Source organism: Chanos chanos, chromosome 5 (genome assembly GCF_902362185.1).
Source record: "Chanos chanos chromosome 5, fChaCha1.1, whole genome shotgun sequence".
Lineage (NCBI taxonomy): Eukaryota > Metazoa > Chordata > Actinopteri > Gonorynchiformes > Chanidae > Chanos > Chanos chanos.
In genome coordinates this window covers 32,023,885-32,051,856 of record NC_044499.1, presented here as the reverse complement: position 1 = coordinate 32,051,856, position 27,972 = coordinate 32,023,885, and the positions used below count along the sequence as shown (strand labels likewise).

At 42.1% G+C, this 27,972-nt stretch overlaps 1 protein-coding gene across 1 annotated transcript in view; it reads right to left on the bottom strand.

Moving 5' to 3' along the window:
• dock1 (dedicator of cytokinesis 1) overlaps positions 1 to 26,969 on the bottom strand; it is a 207,049-nt gene extending 180,080 nt beyond the window's left edge. The window contains exons 1-5 of the mRNA XM_030773766.1: positions 26,823 to 26,969; positions 2,800 to 2,883; positions 1,943 to 1,983; positions 1,614 to 1,669; positions 182 to 278 (exon numbers count right to left, since the gene is read on the bottom strand). Of these exons, the coding sequence (XP_030629626.1) occupies positions 182 to 278; positions 1,614 to 1,669; positions 1,943 to 1,983; positions 2,800 to 2,883; positions 26,823 to 26,871 (327 nt within the window). The 5' untranslated portion in view covers positions 26,872 to 26,969. The remainder of the gene's footprint in view (positions 1 to 181; positions 279 to 1,613; positions 1,670 to 1,942; positions 1,984 to 2,799; positions 2,884 to 26,822) is intronic.
• Positions 26,970 to 27,972: the final 1,003 nt, after the last annotated feature.

The following is a 27,972-nucleotide window of genomic DNA, read 5'->3' as shown; positions in this document are numbered from 1 at the left end:
GGCAAGTACGAGAGAGAGAGACTGTAAGAAAGAGAAAGAGAGAGAGAGAGAGAGAGAGAGAGAGAGAGAGAGAGAGAGAGAGAGCGCGAGATAAAGAGTGTTTGTGGGTGTGTATGTGTGTGTATGTGTACGTGTATGTGTGTGTGGTTGGGGGGGGGTGCACCTGACCCTCCTGACTCACCACATATAGATCTCTCCATATGGAAGCCCATTCCCGCAGGGTTGTGGTGACTTCTTGAACCAGTGGGAGCTCAGTGGGAGTGACTGTCTCTTTTTGCCTGAGGAAACACACAGGGCAAAATAACACACCATTCTCCTCTACACACCACAACCATTCCCTTCATCTTCTCATTCATTACTGAATTCCACTCCTGTAGGGTTGATTTTTCTTTTTATAACAAATAACTCATCCATCCTTACACAAGCATTCATCAGCATTATCTATTTATATTTGTCATTCCGTTTATCCATCTATCTATCTATTCATCCATCCTTGACTGGAAATTTTAGGTTTCTGTTGATGGCTTCAATTGCGGGCTGGCAAAAAAACGGAAGGGAAACTTGATAGCGGTTATTGCAATAGGCCCTAATGTTTTCAATAACCACTTTCCCAAAATGCCAGGCATTACACTCATATCAGCTGCTAGCTATGAAAAAAGCTAATCCTGGCGAGAAAACGTAAGTATTACATCATGCTGCCTAGCGTTAAGAAGCAAAACCACACACAGGAACATCTCAAAAGAATTCATAAACAGATCATAAAGAGAAAAATCCATATCCAAACAAGACCCCGAACAGCATGCATCACAATAGCTTTATGAGTCACCCCAAAGCCATCACAAAAAAAAAAAAAAACAAACAAACAAAAAACCCCACCAATGTGGAGACATTTCAGTGTGCACACACAGAAGCGACATGTATAACCCCTGCTTTTGCGAAGACGCATGATCTCTGATGAAAGCTCCCTGCTCTTCTCCGCATGACTCATTGTGATCTGTGTTTTAGACTGATGACTGCTCCTTCTCCACACAACAGCACAGAGAGAGAGAGAGAGACAGACAGAGTGCAGAGCTGCTTTCTGCCTGTTCTCTCAATCAGAATCCTAATCAAGCACACACAGAGTACTGATTCAGCTAAGCTTCCCTCCATACTCAAAACTCTCATTTCAAAATCTGGTTTTGTCAGAAACCCAAGCCAGAGAGTGAGATTCAAACAAAGTGCTCTTGGTGTTTTTTTGTTGTTGTTGCTGTTGTTGTTTTTGTTTTTGGAGGAGGGGGGGCTACTTCTTTAACTACATATTTTGCCAAATAAGCTTGTTTACTTAATGGCACAATGTGACCCTGGGACACTGTAGCCATGTACCATATGGAAGGCAAAAAAACTTCAGGTTTTGAGGAGAGCTGCGTTGTCCTGTCTCTTGGCTGAGAGCAGAGCAAGGCCAGAGCTGAATGAGCTATTTTACAGTCTTATTACCTACAAACCTCTATTCAGCTTCTCACTCAAAAGACGGGGAAAAAAGACAACTTTATTCAGCTATTCAACACGCCCCCCCCACCCCCAAAAAAACACATCATCCTTTGTGAAAAATTAAATACAAAAAAAAGATCACTAACCCATTGCCTTCGACCGTGGCCTCTTTAAGATGAATGTAGCAGGCAGGAAATATTCCCTGTGGTGAAAAATGATAACGTTTATTACATCAGATATTACAATTATAACTTACAAAAAGAACAGGAAAAAGGGAACACACACACACGCTGTGTGATCTGTTTTGAATGTTAGAGTGCGAAATACAAAGACCCCAAACATTTCTCTTCATCTGAAATCATATTTCTACGAGATCTGCACTCCGCGCTAAGCGCGTTTTCAAAGACAATTTCATTCGGTGCGTCGCACTGAAAATTGCCTAGTTGCAAAGAAGCTTTAATACAGATCTGCTTACATTTTTTGACTTCCTTCTCAGCCTATGTCCTCTGTACCAACCTGTAAGAACAGAAGAACACTCCGTTAGAGTATACCCATTATAATTCTCATTGGAAGCTGCCATAATATACATATTTGCTCATACGTCATTGCCAGAAAATGACATTTTCTTCAAGGTCATCATTGTCTTTAATAAAAAAAAAAAAAAAAAAAGAATTCATTGAATTCCAGAAATGTCCTGTTGAAACTGAAGTGAACAAGACACTAGTTTACAGGCAGATCCTTTCCAAATGGCAAGCTCTTCCATGTATGTATGTATGCATAAATAGATAGATAGATAGCTAGATAGATAGACAGACAAATAGATAGATAGATAGATAGATAGACAGATAGATAGACAGATAGATAGACAGACAGATAGACAGACAGATAGACAGACAGACAGAGAGATAGACAGACAGACAGACAGAGAGACAGACAGAGAGATAGACAGACAGACAGACAGACAGACAGATAGACAGACAGATAGACAGAGAGACAGAGAGACAGACAGATAGACAGACAGACAGACAGACAGACAGATAAAAGTGGAGGGGTGGAAATAGCTGTTCTCAGGGCATCAGGGTAACAAACTCCACATGCTGTGCCAGGAAAGGGAGCAGTGCCTGGAATGACAATATGATGATGTTCCACTTTGGCAGTAAAATGCCAGCGTCAGCCTTGATCAGGAACATCATCAGTTAGAGAGCAGGTCTCCACATACACGCTCTCCCTCCTTCTCTCTCACCTTCATCATCATCAGTTAGAGAGGGCAAGCCAACCTGTGCACACAAACACACAGAACACACACACACACACTCTCTATCTCTCTCTCACCTTCATAGGTCTCCAAAATGTGTACTGTGTCTCCGATTTGTAAGGAAAGCTCCTCATCACTGCGAGCGTCATAGTTATAAATTGCTGAGGGGAGGAGAGAGAGAGAGAGAGAGAGAGAGAGAGAGAGAAAGAGAGAGAGAGGGATTACACTATGTGCTAAAAAACAAGTGAATGACACAAACAAATGCACAATGACTTTGGCCTGCAAATACCAACACACGCACTCACAGAAGTATGAGTATTCACACACACATACAACAAACACAAATGTATACTAACAAATTCAACCCAGATCAAGCGATGCTTTTCACGTTGGGGTAGTTACCAATTTTACATCTACTTCCACACAAACTGCAGTATGTGTTTATGTAATTATGCTTGTGTATTTGCTCAGGGCATGATATACAACACCTCCACTGCTTTGAACTGCAGCCCCAAAATAATTAAGAAAAATAATAATAACAACGATAAAAATAAAATAGCAACATTCTGGAATGATCCAAGTTGGACCTATAAAACCCACACCTCTCTGGTGAGACAAGCACACTTATGAAATAAAACCATAACCATAAGGAGAACTTTATAATTCTGGCCAACATAGCTGAAGACATGATTATCTGTGACAGACTCCTCCAATCCAGTCAGTGTCTCTCTCTCTCTCTGTCTCTCTCTCTCTCTCTCTCTCTCAGAATGACAGTTCTCTTGCCAAGGTCACCTGAAGCAGAAAGACCGTATATTACTTGCGCTGTCACATTAGCACACGCCGCCATGTCTGGGCTGCAAACTCTCTTCCGGACAACCCCAAGCGGGCGTGTTGTGTTCCCATGACAACAGGGCAAGGCGGGAAGCGGTGCAGAACGACTGCCCACGGGGCTTCATTATACACAGGTGCGGTGGGAGGGTTTCTCTCCATCATGCACTGCCGTGGTGGGGTTTCCATACAGGTGAACGACAGCATAATTACAGACACCCTCTTCACCCGCCGCCATCTGCCCTACAAACAGCACAGAGCTCGCCACTCATCAAACCATTCCCTCTCCTTTTTACTCACTCCTACATCCTTCTATCAGTTGATCTTAACTCCTACAGCAACAAACCTCACGGAAAAGGTACGTGAAAAAGACTCTCTCCACAATTTAGTCAGTGTCTCCATCTCTCTTCTTAAATAGAAAAACACCTCAGAGAACAGACAAACAGAAGAAGAAGAAAACCCAAACTCTTTTTTTTTGGTCTAAATTCTTCAGCAATGTACAGATAGTGCATAAGTCTGTTTACTGTCTCATTACAATCAGCCCTCAGAACACAGTGTGTGAGCACCGTGTCCTCCGTCATCAGCACAGGACAATGGGGCCCGTGTAAAGGCAATGCTTCACTCAGGCTCTCCATCACAAAGCACAGTGGAGCAAATGCTGAGCGTGCAGCAGGGTTTCCCAGGGGCCCTGGGCATGGCCCATCACTGATTGGTCTCATATTTAAATGCCAATCTGGCCTTTATCTACAGTAATTAATGCATGGCAGGATGGGTGGGCAGAGAGAGAGAGCCCTGTGTTAAATCCATTTCCCATGCCTGGAGAGCAGTCACCTAATGGCTACTGGGCTGACCCTGCACAGTGAATGGGAGTCACTGGGAGACACGTGCATACAAACACATACAAACACACACACGCAGACGCACACAAACACAAACATAACCATGAACATATACATAAACATAAACACATACATAAATACAAACACAAACACAGGAATGTGGAAGATAGTCGTCTTAGGCCTAACACAACAGTGACTTAATACATCCATTAAAAAAACAAACAAACAATACAGCTGGCGAGTGCTTGCTTTTACAGCAATGGCCGTTCACAACAAAGACTGTGCATATAAACAAAAAGACACACACACACACACACACAGACAAATACAAAAGGTCACCCACACAGGCAGAGGAACCAGTGCTAGTGATGGGGAAATAGGGGAGAAAGCTCAGACTTACCCTTATGACTCACATGTGAATAAAACAATGTGAAAGGAGTGAAGTCAGACTCTGTGTGTGTGTGTGTGTGTGTGTTCTCACACTGTACGACTGTATACGTATTCTGGTCTATGCAGCTACACATTGTTCTATGTCCACAGTCTGCAAGCAGTTTGCTTTGAAACATTATCATATCACTTCAGTTGCCTACCACTTTCTGTTCTTTCTTTGTTGTTTGTTTGTTTTTGTTTTACTTTTTTCTTTTAGTTGCTGTTTTTTAGCCTTTTTTTCTTCTCTGAATGATCAAGATACAGAAGTGACCAACGGGGGAGGGCAGCTTTCCGAAGGAAACATGGTTACAAATGAGGAAAGCCAATCTCACCAGCTCCATGCCAAAAAAAAAAGAAAGAAAGAAAGAAAAAGAAATGGGGGGGGGGCTACCAAAGCAAAACAAACCCAGAGGGAGAGGGGGACTAATCTTTAGACAGAAGACCAACTATTCACTTCACTCAGGCTAGCTAAATGGTTACTCTATTAGCTCTTTTCCACTAGGACGATGCCGGTGCCAGCGCCGGTGCCGGTGCGGAGCCAGTGCTGCCGTGGTGCCTTTCGAGAACCGGCCCACATTTCAACAGGTTTGGGAACGGAACGCTACATAGCAAAAGTTTGGGTAATTTCCATGGGGGAAAATTAATGTCAGACAGAACGCGTCTGCTTGCTTTTTATAAATGTACTTTTACGCTAGGCTTCCATACAGCGAAACACCTCACGAATGTTGCCCTAAAACTTTTCGCTCTGGAGGCGAAATTCACAAAAATAGTAAGCCTGTCACCTAGCTCAAAAGTTTAAATGAGAGTTTAAATGAAGGTCTACAGTGATCTATTTGCACCAACCAAAGCTGAGAGAGTGAGTTTTTTCTTTAGACCAGGCTGCAAACACTGGCTGTACACCATGTTAGCCGCCATCCCTGCTCACTCACAGGGGTTAGGATCAGACTGGAACTCTTCCATCAATACCCACAGCACAATCATCCTTCAGTACAACCAGCCACATAACGTCAAATGGAATATGACCTTTCCCTTGGTCAAACATCCAGCAATGAACCCTCCCTTTAAATAATCAAAATACTAGAAAGGTGCTGTGAATGAGACTACATCAACAATACAGGCAGTTTATGTAGAAAATGCGCTGGGATAAAAAAAATATATAATAATAATAAAACAGACAGAGCAAGTTTTGAAGAACATAAAATAGCATACGCTAAACTTAAGATGAGAATTTCCAACAGTTTCAATTCAAATCTTGTTGCATAACATTCAAATGGCTTCTGTTTAAAACGCATGGCTGCGAGAGCGAACGAAAGTGGCTCAAATCAGTTCAAATCACAGATCTGACTCAGCAAAAAGCCTTGGTAAAAACATAGTTCATTCACAATAACATATGTAAAGCACATGTAAATAGGTTTCTATGCATCGCCATTCTAAAATCGACATGAAAGCAAAATCCAATTGTGCAGTGAAACCTGATACAGTGAGAAAAGCAGCCGTGGATATTCCCATGAGAGAGAAATGCAAATGCATTCCTGGAGAGAAAAGGGAAGTGGCAGAATTTATTTGCCTCGGTTTGTTGTGATAGTAGAGCAGTTTCATAACCTGGCACTGAGATATGGGCCTTATCTATACACGGGAAAACACACACACACACACCATACCACATCACACACACACGCACACGCGCGCACACACACGACCAGATCAGACTCTAGTTGTGTGTTTCTCTGACACTGTTTGGCTCTCTTGTACACCCTTATTCCCTTGCACCCCATCTGTATCACACTGGCTCCACTAAACACAGCAGCACTGACTGTGACCCCACACTATGAGCTTAAACAATCATAATCCATAGATACGTCATGCTTTTATTACAGATTCATACTGTTAGAAACAGAGAGACGTGACAGAAGAGCACCAAGAGAAAGAAACACAGTATGTATGTGTATATATATGCATATATATATATATATATATATATATATATATATACACACACACACACACACACACACACACACACACAAAGGGAGGCGAGAGATGGGGAAGAAACTAAGGCCTAAGTGTCAAGACAGGAAGTAAGTAGAAAAGAGACTGTGTAAACATGCCCCTCTGCTGATTGTCTGACTGAGTCCCGCAGAGTGGGAGTCAACGGCTCCCCACTGCGTGGCCTGCACGTCCAAGTTAACACACCGCAAAAGACACCTGCACTCCGCCATTCTGGCTCAAGAGTGAATGGAGCATTTTGAGAAGCCTCATGTACAGCCAAAAAGCCAGAACTTAGTCACCTCTCTTGCTGCCAGGCCGGCGAACAGAAAGCCGGGATCAGACAGAGGTAAGGACATCAAGCCGGGAGAATGTGTTCCCCACAGTGCTTAAGCCCAGATGGAAGGAAGGAAAAGAAGAAAAAAAAAATCCAATAATCTCAGTGAACAATCAGAATAGGTGCCTTCACGGTCTCAAGGATTCAAAGGAGACCATTACTAAACTGACTGGTCTTTTAAGGTCTTGAAAAGGGCCGACGAACCTTCCCCCTCACGCTATTACAGCCACAGGCTTACTACAGAGTCATCAGTGCAGATGGACTTCATATTTCAGTGGCTAGGATGGGGTGGGTGTGAGATCGCTGAAGAATGGTCTAAAAAAGTTCAGCCATGTTCACAATAAAATACTGGCCTGGCCCTTTACACTCACTGACTGACGCTCTGTTCAGTCAAAACGCTTTAACAAAGTCACAAGCCTGTGTAAAAGAAATAGACTAAAACTTTGGATGAAGATTTCAAATTTCCACAGCTACACTTTGAGAGGATCGGGTGTTGAATGTGGGGATGTTAGCGTTTCAACTGTCAGCTGTAGACTAGAGTTGCATGATGAGGTGACCAGCAACATTAAAAATCCATTTTGAAAACACACTCTAAACTGTCCTTGTTCCTGTACCACAAAACACACACACACACACACACACACACACACACACTCACACAGACACACGCACACAGACACACGCACACAGACACACGCACACAGACACACGCACACAGACACACGCACACAGACACACGCACACACTTCATCATAAAGTCAACAGCCGTTGTCATGTATTGTGTGACTAAAAAAGCGTTGAAAATCCTGAGAACACGAGATAAACATTCCAGACTTAAAAATGGGTAGTCGTCTTGAGAGCACTTTACATTTGGCTTGTCTGCCTACTCCTGATCTGAATCAGTGCTATGTGTCTGTGTTTGTGTCAATCCATGGCTTGTCTGTCACTTCACATTTATAAACAGATTGAAGCTGTTGTGTTCTCAAACACTGACTCAACTGTGTGAGCAATACATGTCAAATATGTTATGAGACAAATGTGTTAGTATGTGGTATCACACCCACTGTGACGTTCACATCTTCCCATCATAACCCGAGATGCTGTGAGCTCCAGCTGACACTTGACACTGCTCAATCAACAGCCAATCAATATGCAAATAAGTCAGCTCATCTGATCCAAACTTCAAAATCAATTTTAAAAATCTGTCAAAACCAGATGTTTATGATGTTGGTTGGCATCCTCGTGCAAAGTTTCTTTTTTTTTCTTCTGGATTGCTCTCTCTCTCTCTCTCTCTCTCTTACATGTGCCAATACATCTCCTAAGGCATGGAGTGAAAAGCCCAGGATGAGAGAGTGCATGCATACATACATGCACATGTGCGCACACACACGTACACAAACACACAGACACACAGACACACACACACACGGTGTGGCTGTGAGGCCAGCATGAAAAGAAGCCAAGAGGGGTAAAAAACAAAAGGAAAATGTTCACTATTTGCAGGAAACGTGTAATTCTTTTTAGATTCGTCTTCTAATGGGAGCTAATTGGGTGCTGTAGACCTCAAATGGAGGTCTGATTGCTTTAATTTAGAGTGGAGCAGAGACAAAAGAGCTTGATGCCCTAAAAGAGGGCCACACTGTGCCCCCCCCCCCCACACACACCCCTTAAATCAATTACAGACAGCAACCTGCCATGTTTATCTACGCTACAGAGGGAGATAGCTTTGGCAATTAACCTGAAATTAAGCAAGAGGGTGCTCACACAGGAAATAACTGGCCTGATTTGGTCTTTGCTGGATGAAGTGTGTGTGTGTGTGTGTGTGTGTGTGTGTGTGTGCGTGTGTGTGCGTGTGTGTTTGTGTGAGTGAGTGAGAGAGAGAGAGAGAAAGAGAAAGAGAGAGAGAGACAGGGAAGGGGAGGGGCAGTCTGAAGGAGGGAGAAACGGAGAGGAGAGCCAGCAGGAAGAGAGTAACTGACAAATAAGAGAAATGAGTTTGTACCCTTGCCGAGAAGTTATGCAATGGGGAACGCTGGGGGGTTTTTTTTTGGTGTTTGTTTGGGTTTTTTTTTAAAATATTGATTGCCAAAAGGAAGCATCTGTAAAAGCTTTGGCTGACTCTGGCATTCTGAAGCACGTGTTTAACAGTCCGACGTGCCTGAGAATGGCGTTGGACCTGTCCGGCTCAGATCGAGAAGCGAAGTGACAAAGCTGGAAGTCATCTTGAACACAGTGTTGCATTGTGAGCCGGAGGAGAAGAGAAGAGAGGAGAGGAGAGGAATGGGGGAGGAGGGGGGTTTCCGGTGAGGGAGGGGGGAAAAAAGGAAGCGAAAAGGTGCAGGCGGGAGCAGGTGCGGAAGCAACAATGGTGAGGGCACAAGCGCTCGTGGGTTTTAATGGTATCTGGCATGGCAGGCTGTCGATGTGCCAACTTCATGACTGCCTAAGTGCCCAGTAACCCCCCCCCCCCCCCCCCTCCCCACACACACACCTCCCCAAGCTGAAGCTAACCCTTGTCATTTTCTTAATGGACCCTGTCTCTGCTCTGAGGACCAAGCAGCATACATTTCCTCTGCCTCGCAAGAACACGGAACCAGCCAGTCACTGTTTCTTATAATCGGTTTGACTCATTTTTCAACACATGGGTTTGGCCTTCCAAAAAAAAAAAAAAAAAAAGGCAACATGGCGCTGGACTTTTCTTCTTTTCTAAGGCCTACTTGTTACATAATTTGGTTTCTCTTATCAGTAAATAAACAAATAAATGTGCTCGCCAGCTCAGCTGATCGTTGCAAAATGAAAAGCGCGTACTGTCAAGCATTCTGAGTGATGCCACTGTGATTTTACATAGCAGCCAATCTGTAATTGACCCATGATCTTCATTCTCCACAGAGCAAGGTCACTGGCTGATCCACACGTCTAGCCATACTTTATTTGTCATATGTTGCAATGTCAGATGGCTACAGTCAGAGATCTGAGCTGGTTACTGAGATTATTACACTCTGAGCGTAAAATTACAACAGAAGTAATCATTTGATTAACTTGTTTGGCTGCTTTTGGTAGAAGTCTTGTTTACTAAAACAACAGAGTAAAAAAATGGCTGAGGAAATTTAAGAAAAGAAAAGAAAAAAAGAAAGAAAAAATCTCTAAAACTATGTGAATCACGTAGCCCAGGCCAGTGGGAGTAACCTTTACCTGGAGTGCCAGCATTAGCAGAGCCATTACTGAAATGGGACTTTTCAAGCCCACAGAGGCTATGGAAGTGCATATACTGCTCTTAGTCTCTGACAAAACATGGGCACAAATCTTGTTTTATATATATATATATATACACACACACACGCCAAAACATAACTCACTGGGCCCGACTCTTGCAGGGGATGCTTGTCACCTTCCTTTAACGCAAGCCTCAGAAGTCGCTCAAATCGTTTTAAAAGCAAAGTTAACTTTTTTTTTTTTTTTGACCCCCTCTCCTCCCCTCCTCAAGTAAATATTACTTGTTGAAGAGAGTTATACATGACAGGATGCAGAGGGATTTGAAGTGAAAGACCACTTAAATGAAGAGCAAACATTCAGAATGAAGTGTACCACATTTGGCTGTGGTAATACTACAGAGTGGGCCTTTAACTGTCAAAGCAGGCACTAATAGATGACGCTAAGTCTGTATTAGATAAGTCAGATAATGAGCTGAAACAGTGATTATTTCAAAGAGACAGGGGAATCAGGTGCTTATTACATCAGTGAACCTCAACTTCATGACTTTATGTCCCACATGCAGAGGGACACCTGAACAGCTTGTGGTTATAACAGATCTTGACACCACCCACACCAGAACCAACGGCAGAAATTTACCTACACAAAAACAAAAAAAAGAAAATTGTAGCCAGACAAGAAACCCAACGGACATGTGTCCATGCCCTGCTAAGCTGTACTAAAACCAGTCTCCTGAGTAAAAATTGGGCAATAACAAGACTATTACCACTGACTGGCTTGTTTATGTCTGCAGACTGGTAAAAAAATAAATAAACAAATAAACCGTCAGACTTTCCACTAACAAACCCAGTGACATAGGGAAAGCGGGAGCTGGGTCCTGACCTAACACTTGTTTCCCGTCACATTGCATCTGAGGCCCTTTCCAGCCAGGTCCAAACCCAACGACAATGAAACACGGATTACTTCATCATTACTTCCATGTCATTACACACTCAGCTGACAACTTAACGGCACCCAATCTGGCCGAATAAATTTTACCACAGTAAACCCCCCACCCCCATGTACACGTATAAGGTGCATCGCTGGTCAACTAACTCTTAAAACTAGCATGAGGTTAGAAACTTAATGAGAAAATAATTGCATCTAACTGTTTGAAAAATTATCACAAATGACTCAGCAGGTTTTCTGGTACTTGCTTGCCCCTTCCTTCCCCTACAGTTTTATTCTCCAGGCTGCCTGTCGACTGTTGTGTAATACAGAGAGAAATGTGCTTCAATTAACGCCTAACACTGCCCACATTTCCAGATTGCTATTGTCGTTACACAGCTACCTGAGAGCCCATCAACTCTGTGGTAACACTGACACTCAGAACACTGTTAACTCTCAGAGCTGAGATAAGAGAGAAGCAGAGAACACTTAAAAAAAAAAAACAACAAAAAAAAACACTGACTTAAAACTCATGGACTGCAATAAACTGATTACCCTGTGTAAAATGAGCAAGAGGTTTTAATGACTGAAATGTTATGATGACTCTCTCAAGCCATGATTTAGCACAGTCCTAGACAAAACTCTAGCTAGAGCTTCTCAATACAAAATACAATCTGGTACAGAGAGGATTCTCAGATGTTGTTGAGATAACGGTGAAAGAGCCTTTTAGGCTAAACCGTGCCCAATGAAACTACAGTCAGCTCTTAGACTGGTTATGTACAGTTATATACTGACTTTCTCTCATTGGCTGAACAGTGAGCCAAAATCCCATTAGATCAAAAAAAAAAACAACAAAATTCAGGCACCTCCTAAGCAGGCTAATCAAACAGAGGGGATACTGTGGAGCTTTTTGATGTAGAGAGGCAGGGTCCCAGGTCTCTCTCTCTCACTCCCTCTCTCTCCCTCTCATACACACACACACACACACACACACACGCAGTGGAACCAAGATCCAGCCTATGCCTGATAGCCACGTTATTTAAAAATTTCTTTAAAATAGACTTAGCGATATGAACACTACTTAGTTATCAAATTAATCTATATCTGATACCATCTAAAACTCTATATATTAAATCTTTTAACGCTGGCGGTGTGGTGCAGAACCCAAGTGCAGGACACAATGATGAAGGGGACAAAAACGGAGGACTTTACTTGAACTGAAGATCAAAATACAGGTGTAGAAAAGGAACAAAAAAAAACAATAACAAAAAGGTGCAGCGCAACAGTGTGCACAAAACACAAACAACGATAGACAAAAGACAAGGCAAACACTAGGGCATAAATAGAGAGGGAAACTAAACAGGGCAAAACAGGATTGGATAAAACTAACAAGGTTAATAATGAGACAAACGGGAACAGGTGGGGGGGCGGAGACAGACAGAACAGGCGCACAAGGACATGACAAACTAAAAGTCCAAAATGAGGTGCAGGCTGTGACACATATACCGCAAGTAGTTTTATACACCAGAATTTAATACTGTAAAGGGCTTTTCACACTGCACTCAGCCCAGGGCTAAAAGCTTTCTTACAACCTTCTTAGCCCCAGGCTAAGGGAGTTGTTAGCCCCAGTCTAAGAAAGCTTTCACACTGGCACAATCCTAGCACATCCCAAAGTGAGCTAGCCCGACTTCAGCCTAAGGCTTCCTGGCCCTGCTCTGGAGCATGGTTGGCCCCAAGTTTGTGAGGTTATCCCCTGAAATTCTACTAAACACGGGGCTAAAGTAAACAATGGTAGTCATGCATCATTCCAGAATGTAAACATTAGTCGCGTGTTCCAACGGGCGTTAAACCCAGGTCTAGTAGGATAGCCCTGCGCTAAGAATATGCAGTGTGAAAAGCCCTTAAGTAACTCTATTCTATGTGCTAGCCAGAAGAGGATAGGCTCCACCATTGAGTCTTGGTTCCTCCCAAAGTTTCTTCCTCCTGATCAGTTCATTACGGAGTTTTTCCTTGCCACTGTCACCTCAGCAGAGTCCACAATTAACTTTTTGGTCTATCTGCTAATGGCTGGTAAGCTGAAAAAATTTACCGGCCGCAGAAGTGCATAAGATAAATGTCATTAAAAACAATGTAATTACTAATTCCTCGTCGATTGACCTTTTTTAAAGGGAACTATAATAATCAGAATTTCAGATGCTGCTGTAAGGAAACTCAACTTTTGTTTTAAAATGTTAATTGATATTACATCTCATACACACAATCTGTAAACAACACACAACGCCATATACTCAAAATGCTCAAAATTAGGCTACGTCCACACTAAGTTAGGTAAATCTGAAAACACAGATTTTATGTCAAATAGTTTCTCCATACACACTATCGTTTTCGTACCGTTTTCCAAATGTTTTACGTCCACACCAAAATCTGAAACGCCTTAGTGTTAGCAAATTTGACAGACAGAGCAGCACTGACTACATTTCGCCTGTCATGTTTGTTTTGGTGTCTCGAGCACTAACTTTTGCCAGTGTCACGACAACCCTATGTCATCGTTTCTGAAACTCTCCGTTTTCCCTGTCCACATCGCAAATGTATGCAGCTCAGAGGGCGCTTTCGAAAAGTATTGCTTTCGGTGGCGGAAAACACTGTTTTAGTGTGGAAGGAAGGGGTAAACGGAGAAATAATTATGCGTTTTCAAATTTACCTGGGTTAATGTGGACAGGGCCTCTTGTGGTTGTGTGCTGGCAGTGCTGCATATCATACACAACCTACTACGACTTAAATTTCAACATCTCTTTTGTCAAGCTATAACGACGGTGGACAGCGTGGGTCAATCAAAGAATTGCAAAACGTAGTCAATCAACTTATGTGTTGTAGTGATGGAAGTTTGTAGCAAAATAGGCCTATTTCAGCAGCTCACCAATGGCGACTGACCTCATTTATTTTATTGGCAAACCTGGATTTTTATTTGCGTTTGGTGAGTGATGGGTGCTAATTTTGGAACCTGCACCTCGGGCTTTCTCGCTGGGGGTTTAAGCACTGATCCCTGTAAAGCTACTTTCAGACCATTTTTAACTGTAAATAGCACTAAATATAAGCCAAACTTGCCCTGTTTGTACAACGTATGTACTATCAAAACAAAAAAAGAAGGGACAAAGCAGAAAAATGCTGAGGTTAAATAAGACAAATGGTCAGCATTCACAGAAACTGCCATGAGACGGAAGGAAGTCATTATCACATCACAGCTGCCAAAAGACCATCTGAAAGAAAGTTTAGTTACGTAATGTAAACACCCATTCAGCCTTTGACACTATTACAGAGGAATACGTCACAGACTGAAAGAGAATAAACATAAGATCAAAATTCAGTAGAGATAATTGGTGAATTCAGAGATGCAGCTGACATAGTGACAGAGACGTAAGGACGCCACTGCTTTGGGTGCAATCTATCTAGAATCTCCCGCATTAATTAAACCTAGAGGAAACATCGTGAAACTAATTAACCTCTTTTGTTTTCTGAGGCATCTGTAAATGTCAAGGGAGAAGGGGTCCTATCTGCCAGTGAATGACCGCAACCATACCACGTCAACAGAGACACACACTAATGCCTTTTCTGTCAAGAATTTAGGAGCTTTCGACAAGCCAACGGTTTCTAGCTCTCTTCTTTTTAATTGGCTAGTTCTTCTGCTCTGACACAAAGCCAACAAACTAATGCATTTCTGACAGACCAGGTGAGTGGCAGACGGTTACTTTTATTCACTGCCCTGACCGCATTAAACTGTCAATCAAAATGCACATATTAGATTGAGTTCTTTCCGGAGAACAAAATGACGTTCAAGGGTTTTTTGGGTTTTTTATTTATGTTTGGTCGGTTGTTTTTTTGGGGGGGAGGGGTGGTTTGTGGGAATGGCTTGATGCGGTTTTATTTAAGATAGTGAGGGATTACTTCACTTCATATCAGTGCTTTATCTAAATCTCTGACTAAGAGGCGCTTTGAAAAAAAGAAAAAAAAAATCTTACACAGTCTACCCGCAAGCAGTGGTATGGTTATCATTGACAAGCAAACAGTGTTTCATTCAGATTAGAGAACATTACAGATCACATCTGAATTAGCTGAGAGGGCATGTGTCAATATGCTGCTACAAGCAGCAGTAGCTTAAGTGTCATAGCATGGTGTGTGCTCATGCAAATAAAGAAGTTAAAAGGTCTTGATAACTCAAGATTTCACCCAGGACGTCTTCCGGGGTAGAAGAAAATGAGCGTGACATATAAACGCTCGGCTGACGTTTCGTGTCTCTGCACATTACACTTGATAGGACATAACTCCTCTCCATCCTCATAAAGCTTTTGGTGGTGGTGGTGGTGGTGGTGTGGGGGGGGGGGGGGGGGGGTGCTGCGAACAGAAAATGAATGTACTGAGAAGTGTACATTAGACGTACAACACTGATACACAGCCCTTCATTAGGATTTCACTGCAACATAACATTGCATCTCTCCAGGCAGCTCACAGGCCAGGGGAAAAAATCAACAACAACAACAACAAAAAAAGACATTTTTTTTTTCCTGTTGTTTGTTCACAATGGTTCCACTGTGTTGGCCTACACTGTACTGGTCCACACATTCTGATGACGCAATGCAGTAGCTTGGTCAGCGACTGTTACACGCAGAAACCCAAACAACATTGAATAAAAAGTAAAAGTCGTTCAAACAACAAGCAGAATGAGTAAAAGCAAACACTAACCGGGGCTTTTGGAATTGCTTATACACTTAGAACACTAGTGAATGTGAATTCAAATAAATGTACACTAAATATGTTTTTCTGTTTTAAAGAGACAGAAGATTTTTTTTCAATATTGTGTGTATATGGACCACTGGGAACGATTTATGTCCCTTTAAAAATACATAAACTTGATGTTTTACATTTAAAAGTTTTAGACATAAATGTTGACCAGTGCACTTTTTAAGCCACTTTGACAGAGGTTTTCAGTTCCATATTCATAGCACACTCTCTCACCGCGTGCAGAAAGGTTTGAATAAAATTAGCACAAATTAATCAAAAGCATGTCATTATTTACACCAACAGGTCTGATGTAACCTTTCTGGAAAAGCCCAGTAAGAGTCGCTATGGTGACAGGCTGCATTCATCCGTTTTGCCCTCTGATTGGGTAACAACAGCTCTGTCAATCATTGCCTCTCAGGCGCGAGCCCCCAGTGCAAGACCGGCTGTGATCAGCTCTGACTTTATCAACAGTGTAGCCACACACACACACACACACACACACACACACACACACACACACACACACACACACACACTCAAACAAAAGGCTGTTTCATCAAAAGACCATTTCATCAAACGCCAGCAAAACTAAAAGGCCGTTTGCCATCACTGCCCCCCACCCATGCATGCGCACACGTGCGCGCGCACACACACACACCCGCACACACACACCTCCACACCCAGCGCCAGTCAAGTGCAGTGTAACCCTCACCCGGGTGCAGGTCCCGCCAGGTTCTGGAGCTGTTTTTATAAGGGAGTGGTGGAGCTGACAGCTCAGCTCATCATGCATGTGAAGTCTGGACAAAGGGACATTAATCTAAGTCACCTGTTTCTTCCTCCCTCTCTCTCTGGCATTTCTCATCTCAGACAATTATGGTCCAGCCAGCCCTGACATTTGCAGCAGCGTGCTGATGAAGGCAGTGGCCAGAGAGTCTCCTAAACACCTGCAGGTGTCACTCTGTGCTTGTCACTTAATGTCACCTCAAAAAACAACCAAACAAACAAAAAACTTTAATACTCTTACATTATGATGGTTGGATCCCATCGCCTGCCAGAACCTCAATGGGACAATGTGTTAAAGAGTAGAGATGGACAGTGAGAACGAGGTATCTGAAGTTTGGACATTTCTTTTCTTGGGTTGTACAGTAAGGCTTGTTTCATGGTCAAACCCTTCAACTGCAAAGGTGGACAAAGAGAAATAGCCCAAGCAAACATATATACAGAGCCAAACACACATATACTGCCCTCTCACGCCTCAAAGCTCCTGGGGCAAGAGCCAGTTTTATATATACATACATACATACATACATACATACATAGCCACATATGCGTATGTATGTATCTTGGCCTAAAACATAGCTTTATGTTTATGCTCAAACAACACAGACCAAAATGAAGAAACCATTACTTCCTAACTTCCTAACACCTTTGCAACACCTGAGAACTGAGATTTCCCCCTGAGATTTCTAACCATGAGCGAAAATGGTCATAACGCAGCATGGCAAAATCTACGATTCAGATCTCATTACTGCCATCGGGCAAAAACTCAAGCCATTCCATCCATCTGTGTGAGTGAACATGCCATAGGAGCAGAAATGAGTGAGTGAGCTCCAGCATGAGCCTGGCAGTGAAATTAGCCTTTGTTCCACTTCCACAAAGGAAGTGTATGAACCATCTGTCTGATGGAGAGGGAGCACAGGCTGCCTAATCAGGCACCAGAGAGGCTACTTGGTATTATGGATCGATGGAGAGGCCCTGGAGATCGGGCACCCCCCAAACACACACTCACACACACACACACACACACACGCACGCACAAACACATGCACACACAGAGACACACAGAGACACAGACACAGACAGACACACACACACAAATGAACAGACCCACACTCTGATGCTTTTAAGGATCAGAAAGTAGAGAGACACACACTTAAATATGATCAGATTTCTAACTCAGGGAGGCAACAGATAAAAGACCTCAAAACAAAAAACTATACCAAGTTTAAACTTCTCCATGGTACTTTTTTCCCCCCAGACACTTTATGAGGTAAGGGTTCAAAGTCTCCCCTTCACACTGACACAAAGTGCCTCCTTCCCAAAAGTGTCAGAGGCCATGCCTGCTGGAGGGAGGTGCTGCCTGAGTGGGTCAGACAAACCTTCAGAGAACCAGGTCCAGTTCTGAGGTCCGTTTGAACATGTTACGTTACACACACACACACACACACGTTTTCACTGAAGTGCGACTTGCCAAAAGTTATAAACTCAAAAATGTGATCCACGCAACACACAGTCAGACCCATATGACAATTATCAGTCTCTCTGTTCACATTTAAATCTTATTTTAAATCTTCACACTCCTGAAGTCTGGGAAGTTAATGCAAGCAGCTACTGTACCTGAGTCCACCATATTCATTCACAGCCAGTGCTACCAGCTAACAGCTCCTCTAACAAACCTATTAGTAGATGTACATTCTGAACAGGGCCCATTCTCTACAGAGAGTAAAGTATTCCAACTCCTGCTCTGTCACGGTCCACTAAAATTTTGTACGCCCCACAGTTTAGACTGGCACTCAGGGATGAGAGGAGAAGCTGTGTGAGTTTACGATACAGAACGGGGGAGACTGATGTTATTCCCGTCCACTGGCATTTGACCTTCAAAAAAGTAAAGAGCTCAAAGAACAGTGTTTAAACGTAGAGACGCGTTGCTAAGCTACGTTGGAGAATTTTACATAATTACTGCACTTATGCTCAAACAGGTAATAACAGGAAGGTCACGTACTTCCAAGAATTCAGATGAGGTATATTAGATAAGAGTTTATGGAAAGACACTGTTTACGTTAAGGTCTTTAAAGAAAAGAAATGACTCCGTGACATATGGATGGTATATTCAACACAGTGAGAAGAAACAAGCACAAACAAAATAATAAATACACACATAAATACATACATACATTTTTACAATTATTTCCTCCACAATAAAGACATTGCTGGCAGTCAAGTTAAGCACTCAAAACAAAATTACTGATATTTCAGTGTAACCTTTATTTTAGCTTGTAATATTTTGTATGAGCAGGAGCGTCTGTCCATTAATAGAGTAAGACTGACAGGCATCTGCCTGAAGAAAGACATCACCTTAAAGACAGACTTATGTTTGGCAGTGTTCCCATTATGACGACATGGGTGTAATTGGTGAGAGTAAAGTTTAGACAATTACCGCTTTGAAACAGGTCAAACAAAGCACACCTTCAACATAACCACGGATGGGTCTGACGAAGAGGAAGAGAAATTCTGCGTGTCAGGCGCGAGATGACAGCAGGAAACAGAACTCGGTTTCAGTGTAATAAAGAGATACGTGTGTATGAGAGCGCTACTGAAATTGATTTAAGAGCAGTCATTTCATGACAATACCACGTTTGGTTTAGTTAAAGAGAAGACAGGCTGTACTGCCCTTCAGTCAAGACTCAGAAAACACAACAGTCAAACTGCGCAGTATTAACAATAGAAACGTCCTTCTACAAGGACGCGGCGGGAATTGATGTTTCCTGTTATTAAATACAATTACAAAAAAAAAAAAAACTCACGAAAAACAGGAAGGATGTTCAATTCTTTAAATAAATCTGTAGCATTGTTTTGTGGTTGATTTTTTTTTACTGTGTGCATACTCAGCAGCGACAGACAGGCAATTTGTGGTGCTGCTTCTGAACTCTCTCCGAGCTCTGCAAAACAAACAGCGACTCGTAAACAGTCTTCAGACTTAAAGGAGATCTCCAGCCTGATTAAAAACACTTTTTTATCCTCCTGACAAGTCGTCCTGCTCCACCGTTTCAAATCCTGTTACTTGCGTCTCTCACCCCTCCTCTAAGTAGCACTGTATGGTTTTTAGGCTCCTGTCAGCTCAGCCCTTTTCCCTTTTTTTTCCTTTTTCTCTCGCTCTCTTTTTTTTTTTCCTTCCCCTGGAGGAAATCCTGTGAGCTCTTTGTGCCCGCGAGAACAAGAGTGTCATTAATTGACCGTGTTAACAACATTTTATTGGCTAATGCATTCCACCCCATGATGAACAACGATAGAGAGCTGAGCTGTTTTGCAGTTAATCTAATAAACGTGGCTCTCATAAAGAATCATGGCTGTTCTCCAAATATGACCCATTTCTGACAGGCGTCAAAGAGACTCAAACCACTCAGAGCCCTCGGGAATCTGTTTTTTTATGTTCTATTGTTCTAAGTTCAAGTTTATTTGTTTGCTTTTTTTCTCATTTTGTTTTGTTCTGTTTTTGTTGTTTGTTTGGGAGGGGGGGCTAGGTTTTTTTGTGTGGGTTTTTTTTTTTTTTTCTTTTTTCAGTAATTTTCTTTTTTTCTGTGCTGCATTCCTAATTTTCTCCTTTTTCAGGCCCGTTCAATCTTATGTATACAAATGTCACTACAAGGATAATAATAATAATAATAATAATAATAATAATAATAATAATAATAATAATAATAATAATAATAACAACAACAATAATAATAACAACAACAATAATAATAATAATAATAATAATAATAATAATAATAATAATAACAACATAGACTTTCAGACATCAAACAGAACCAAAGGGGCAAAACAGCCTTTAGGTTGCAATCTTTTTGTCCCTGGCACAATACTGTGTGCGCTCTGTCTACTGAATAAATATTACCTCCATTTCTTTTTATTGGTTCATATTTAGTACACACTGACTTCTGTTAACCAGCACTGACAGAACCACGGGACCAACTGTGGATATGACAACACAAAGGAAATATGACAACGCAAAGGAAATGTGAAATTCCATGCAAAAGTGTAAATTCCATTCTAGAAAGGTCAATTCTGCCATTCTGTTTCCTGTGAGAGTGAGAGGAAAAAAAACCCAACATAAATCCAAGAGGCCTTAACAATTGACTGAGCTGCACTTAATGCTCTAATTACAGCTTGGCTGGTCGAGAATTTCAAAGCCTTAAGATTGTCGAGTGCTGGATGACTCATTTTAATAAACAGTCATTCTTCTTTTCTCCAAAACAAGCCTCTTTACTGCTGGATAGAGACAACGCCAGACGCAGCTTTGGAGACCGTGGGGAAAGTATGACTGTACCAAATATCGCCCCGTCATTATGCTTAATTGCTACCAATATTGCATGAACACAGAGGCCCCCAAATTAGTGGCCAAGGGGAGTGTATACACAAACACACACATCGATGTGTTTGTGTATATATGTGTGTGTGTAGGTACCAGCCCGATATGTACTGGGCTGGGCTGTAAAAGTGGGCGGGGCAAAGACACTACCGTACCCATAAACACCATTCGAGTGGTGACGTGGAGCTGAGACAGAACCCAGACAGAGAAAGTCTAAGCATTAGACACGTTACTACTGACAATGAACAGGCCTCTCCTGGGCCCTGGTCTAAAGACAGAGTGAAACTTGTCTCAGCGTCTGACAGGGGAAACAGAGCCATTGTCCTGGCTGAGGCCATAGCCACACTGTGGGGAAACCATCTGTAGGAAGTGGCATTTCCTTATCTGGCCAAGTCACAGGGCCAGGGTAGCTAGCACTGAGAGACATTACTAAAACTGCCCCAAAATTCCCACCCTGTCTCTCCCCAGTCTCCAACCACCGTTACTGCTGTTGTCAGCTCAGGGTAGGTGCACATATACCAGAGCACGTCTACATCCAGTTGACTCTCTCGTCAACCAGTGAGCCAAAACCACTCTGGCGTTACACTACAAAGCCTTCCTCTGAGACTGCATGCTATCTAACTAGTTTCCTTGTAAATGTTGAATACATACACCCATAAATTCAAAGCACTGGATATTTTCTTGAAACAATGATAACTCATACATGTCTGTAAAACAATATTCATTTCATAAACCTTCACGGTTCGTTCGATAATACGTCCCAGCTGCTGTGAAACGATCGTGTGTAGCCGTTTGTCTCTACGCCACCTGTTTTCCTACCTCTTCGTGATCTCTGACAGAAACAAAGGCAATGCATCCCATAAAGTGTTTACGTCGGTTTAAGTCTCAACTGGTAAAATAAACAGCCCCTGTTTAAATAGCTTTTTCATCTCTGCCTACACTCAAATGTTCTTTCAACAGTCACTCTCTTCAAGGAGCAGTCGTATCTTAATGGAGTCCCTTATTTACAACTCAGTACTTCAACACACAATCAGTGGGGATTTGAATTATTTGTCACCACGACAGGGGAAAAATGACTGAAAGAAATAAACAACAATAGCTCCCTTTAGGCCCTCCTCCCGCGTCAAGATTTTTACAGACGCTTTATGTTCAGAGAAACATGCGCCTCCTCAAACTCTTTCATATCTCGGTACAAGACAACAGCAAAAACACAACTGTGTACTGAAAGGTGAAAATGCGACTGCAGATGTGAATGTTTTGGGGGGGTGAAAATGCACTGAATTTGTTTAAAAACTTGTAGCGTAGATGAGCTGTCCCTTTAAACAAGCTGGAAGACCTGTGTGACTTAGCACAAGGGGAGAGTCAGGGAGTTTCAATGAGTGATACAGCACATAGGCATGCTGGGTTTGTCTGTGGAATGGCCAAATTTTCACAAGGATACAGGAAGTGGAGCTTTTGGCCTCAAGGTAACCAGACAGATTCCAAAGACAGCATTTGAAAGAACAATAAAAAAAAAAAAAGAGAGACTTTCAACTTGCCACCTCCCTCAAGTGAGAGAGGGGCTCCTTGACACTGTATTGTCAACCTCTAAACTGAGAATCTTGAACTGTATCATTCCTGACTATATACAGCAGCACAGCGGTTTGTTTGTTCTAACCTGAGCCAAACAGGAACTTCCTGTTAAAGAGATAGTGGTGAGAACCTTCAGTGATCAGCGCTGCAAGACACTTTTGGTTTTTTTTTTGTTTTTTTCCCCTATCTATCTAACTATCTATCTATCCATGGACACAAAACGTACCAAAAAGGTCTTCACTTATGATTGAAATATCCTCAGTAAACCCTGAAAAGCTGTATTATAAGGTAGCTCGTGACAGACAGAGGAGGATGGTTCCTCCTTATGAGTCTTTGTTCCTCTCTGGATTTTTTTTCAACTAGAGCAAAGGCTTTTCTGTGCTACCGTAAACCTAGGCTTACTCACTGAAGGTCTCAGGCCCAGTGTGCCTCAGGCTGCTTTGTGACAATGTCTGTTATTAATAAAAAAAAGAAAACACTGACAGGAATAAAGCTGAAGTGACTGAACATGCCTGACATTAGTAGCAAAGGGTCGCAATATCTTCACAGCCAAACAAAGGAAGAGTCTACCTTTCCTGCGCCTGACCTATGGCCATTACCAAGAATAGTGTGTCACACTGTAAATACAACCCTTCAGCTCCAGAGGGGATTCTAATGTAATATGCCTACATGTCAACACAAGGCCTGTCCTGTGTTAAAGCGACAGAGTAGCGGAGACACGCAGTCCGAAACAGAGAGGTCTGCTCAGGCTGTATGACTTTCTACACTCCCATTGTTTGACTGCGTGACATAAGGGAAGTCGTAAGGACGTCAGAAAAAGGAGAAAAATGTAGTGCTGTCATGGTCATGGTGATTTAGGCATAAGAGCATCACTAAATAAACAAAACAACGCTTCTGAAAAGACGAGCGCTTCTCTGTTCACAACACCAACGTATTCCTATGACTACTGCAGCTTTCAGAGAGGACAATGGCCATGCAGGTTATCTGCAGTGCTCACAATGGAGAAATCAGATATAATCAGTCTACAACAACTCTTGAGAGGAAATAATGTAGACGTTAACCCTTTGTGCAAAACTAAACTGGTCATTCAGATTCTAGAGGAACAAGAAAAAATAAGCCATGATGTAAGGCAAGTGAAAAGAAAGAGGAAAGACAAAAGCAACACGAAATGTTAAACTTCATTCATTCATTCATTCATTCACTCATTATCTAAGCCGCTTATCCTAATTAGGGTTGCAGAGGGTGCTGGAGCCTATCCCAGCATTCATTGGGGCGAAAGGCGGGGACACACCCTGGACAGGTCGCCAGTCCGTCGCAGGGCAGACACATTCACGCACACATTCACACCTAAGGGCAATTTTAGTTACATGTCTTTGGACTGTGGGAGGAAACCGGAGCTCCGAGCAGAAACCTACACAGACACGGGGAAAACATAAAAACTGCATAGCGAAAGGACCCTGGCCGACCGGGCGGGAATTGAACCCAGGACCTTCTTGCTGTGAGGCAACAGTGCTAACCACTGCACCACCGTGCTGCCTGAAGATACACTTAATACAAATAAAAAAAAAACTATTCCAATTTTATGTGAACCGCCATTTCCAAAGATTCTCAAGATGTTTTTGGTGCACTAAACTCTTTTTGCTGTTCAGGAATACAACTGATATGGGAAACCACCAAACCACCAATCTGGTTTGTCCCTAAGACTTTTCACCTGTGATAGTCGTTTTCATCTCCGCTATGCAGCTTCTCTGAACATGAGACTCACTTCAGTTTCCTTCTGCCTATCAGCATGCATATCTTTAGTGCACAGCATTTTAATGAAGTTGTGCCAAAAAAAAAAAGTTCATATTTCTAGAGAAAAATCTTACAAAATGTTTCCTGGTTTACACTTACAGTCTTCTTTCTGAGAATCCTGTGAACATGCTTGAGATATGAGATCATTAAATCGCTGCGGGGACAAACAGGTAGGTCAGACGAGGATGTGTTTTTGTCTCGGGTCTACTTCCCTCAGCCCTGTTATTCATCTTTACTCTGATGAGACTGAGGAGTACACAGGGTTGACCATGAAACCCTGGGCCCACCTTACATCACCTGCTCTGATCTAGCCTGACCTCTTTCCCATGGCATTTATGTATCATTCTCCTCTGACCCTCCAAAGATCTGTGATGATTACTTAAGCCCACTCATAACACACCTGTACCAGCTGCTGTTTATGGAGGTCTTCTCCCTGGCTGCTTGTTCTAAAGTACACCTATCTACGTGTGCCCTACACCTCCACATCACTACTCACAGGTCACGAACAACCCGTGAATGATCAGAGGACCATCCATATGAGCCAGGCGTCATGCTTAAAGAGACAGTATACAGCAGCTGTGTCAGATTTTCAAAAAAAGGAAAATTCTCACCATACTTTTCAGGCGCTCCTTTATCAGAGATGACAGTGACGCTTCAAAACCTCAAAAACCTAATTTAAACTTAGATAACAGTGATAGGTCATCACTGTTATCTATTAAGAATCAGTATTTAAAAACCTGTAACGTTTTTTGTCACTTGTAACATCTTTCATGAAAGGAAAACTCTACACTACACATGGTGGTACTTTCATAATTTGATTTTCAAAAAAACGGAAGAGGGCTTATTCTAATTTTGTGAGCACGCATTAGACATGCAACATATAATGTACTTTGCCTGAGTTAATACGAACATCACAAGAGAGGAAACAAACACGTTTGGTGTCAGCAAACAATGCAGCGCTGTACAGCACTGCCATAGATACATATATATTGCAGAAGACCACAAAGTCAACCACAAAGGTTATTTCAACACAGCAGCTCCCCTCCTACAGCGGTTTTCTCTTCACACAGGATTTCCAATTAAAGACACCAATGAGAATTTTTTTTTCCTTCAGTTAATCATGAATTTAGAAATAAAGAAATACCATCGTTATTATTAACCCCAACATGTTACACTGTCAGACTGTTTCAGACTGGCAGGAAGAGAACAGGGTATGCCTGGAATGATGCTTGTCTCAACTCATCTGCAGTAACTACCAGGAAAAATATGGAGTGTTTCTTTTGCAGAATATGCTATATATGCTGTAAATTGTAAACATCATTAAGGAAAAGGTTCAAACGTTTATGCAGTGCTGGGCTACAGACTTCAAATGGATTATTACTAACCAGGACTGAAGACTGGCATTTATGAACGACAACAGTAATTAGATGACCTCACTTATTCTCATTAAAAAAGGTCCCAATTAAACAAGTCCAGATAAAGAAATGTCGGAGACTGACCAGTGTTAAACATTACTTCGCGAACACAGATAGTTTACAGAGGCATTTTGAGAAAACACAGGTTTGTTTAGTAACAGTTATAAGCACCTTGGCACTATATCAAAACTTTAGCCATGCACTTCCCAGTGAGTTTAATGAATGTTTTCATTGCATGAGTGATAACAATCAACAATTAGTTTAATCTGTAGCTAAACATTTCAGTTTTGTGGAAAGAAATGTGAGCTGCGTGACTAAAAACAATGACGGACTCTAAAACGAGAACAGAAAGATCAGAGTTTGTTGTAAATGCACGTGAAGATAGTAAGTGCGCATCAGAGCATCGACATTAACTTCGACCAGGACAGAAATCTATTGTTTTAAACGAAAATATGACCATGAAGCCGCTAAACCGTTCCTCTTATGAGCACAACTCTGATTCGGGGCCCACAACACAGGAAACCGTAACAACTAGGCGCGCCTCTGTCAATTCCCAAATCCACACAGTTCCTGTAGAAAGATTCAAAAAAGCTCCTAGTCTGCATTTGTCCAAATAAAGCCGTCAAACCGGTCTTAATGTCAAGAGAGAGATTTGTGTTGGCAAAAGATAGCTGGTATCTGGAGCAAATTCAAATCACTACACGGGCCTCCTTGCATTAGGCAGACAAAGTTGGGACCGGGCGTGCTAGAATATCATAATGACCATTCTTCCCAAACTTGTACAATCACAGGCAAGCACTAGCACACTAAGCATGCAGGCTTCAATCGGGCTACTCACCAACACCGTATTTTTCCTTTTTCGTAGGAATCCAGCGAGACATTCTCATTTATGAAACTTTTCTGAGAATACTTCGTGTCTGTTGTCGTTTTTCCCGATGTGTTCCCACAGTGTTCCTTGTACTTTTTTGTTTTCACTGTTAGTGAGGAGAACCACTTCTAGCCGCCATTTTCCACTGACTGCATGATCCACCAGGGGGTAGAATGAGCTACAAAAACTTTTTGTCATGTGGTGCTAGCGTCACTAGAGAAACAAAGACAATTTATTGACCTGACCGAGACCTGACCGGGACAGACAGATGATGCGAGATTTCTGGGATCACGGTTTGAGAGAAAATTAATGCGGAAGCATATGTAAATTCAGAAAATTTCAGCATAAGAAGACAGAAGGCTCATTGTGTCCATTGCAAAGTAGCGATTAAGGTGGACTAGAACCCACTCCACAAACTATGCAATTCAAAAAGTTTCGTTCTTCTATCTGTATTATTTTGCTCCGCTGAGTTTCCATTTTTTCGGTATATTAAAGTTGTACCACAAGGCTATGGCGATGAATTCAAGATTATGAAACATAGTAGCCTACTGCTGTTGCGCTACTTAAAATTGTCAGTTATCGGATAGAAGTTTTCTTTTTTTCTCTCTCTCTCTCTTAATACTCACTCTCCTATTTTATTTTGTAAGGAGAGCACTGAGGGCTGTTTCCCTGTAGATAAATATTCATCCACAGTATTAGACACGGGAAATGAAAGAAGCGAAAATGTCCTGTACAATCATTACTATGTCGATGTGATATACCCAATTAAAAAAAATCGACAAGGATGGTGTATATTTCTGAGTCAGGTCAAATTCTTTCATCAGCACAGTCATGAGTACAGGAGGTGTCCTTCCATGTTCAAACCAATCTTCCTTTTTCCCTTTTTTCTCTTTTTTGCTTATAGAGGGGTTAGAAATTCTTAATTTAAACTTAAATAACTTTGCTTGCTCTCTCTCTCTCTCTCTCTCTCTAATGATGAGGGGCGCGGTGTCTTGATGTTTTGAACTGAGGAATGTTGATCTGAGCCAGGGCTGTCCCTCAAAGCTCAAAGCACAGAGAGACATCAGAGCACCGAATCCAAACCTCACCAATGAGCTCATTCATGTTTATTTATATTTCT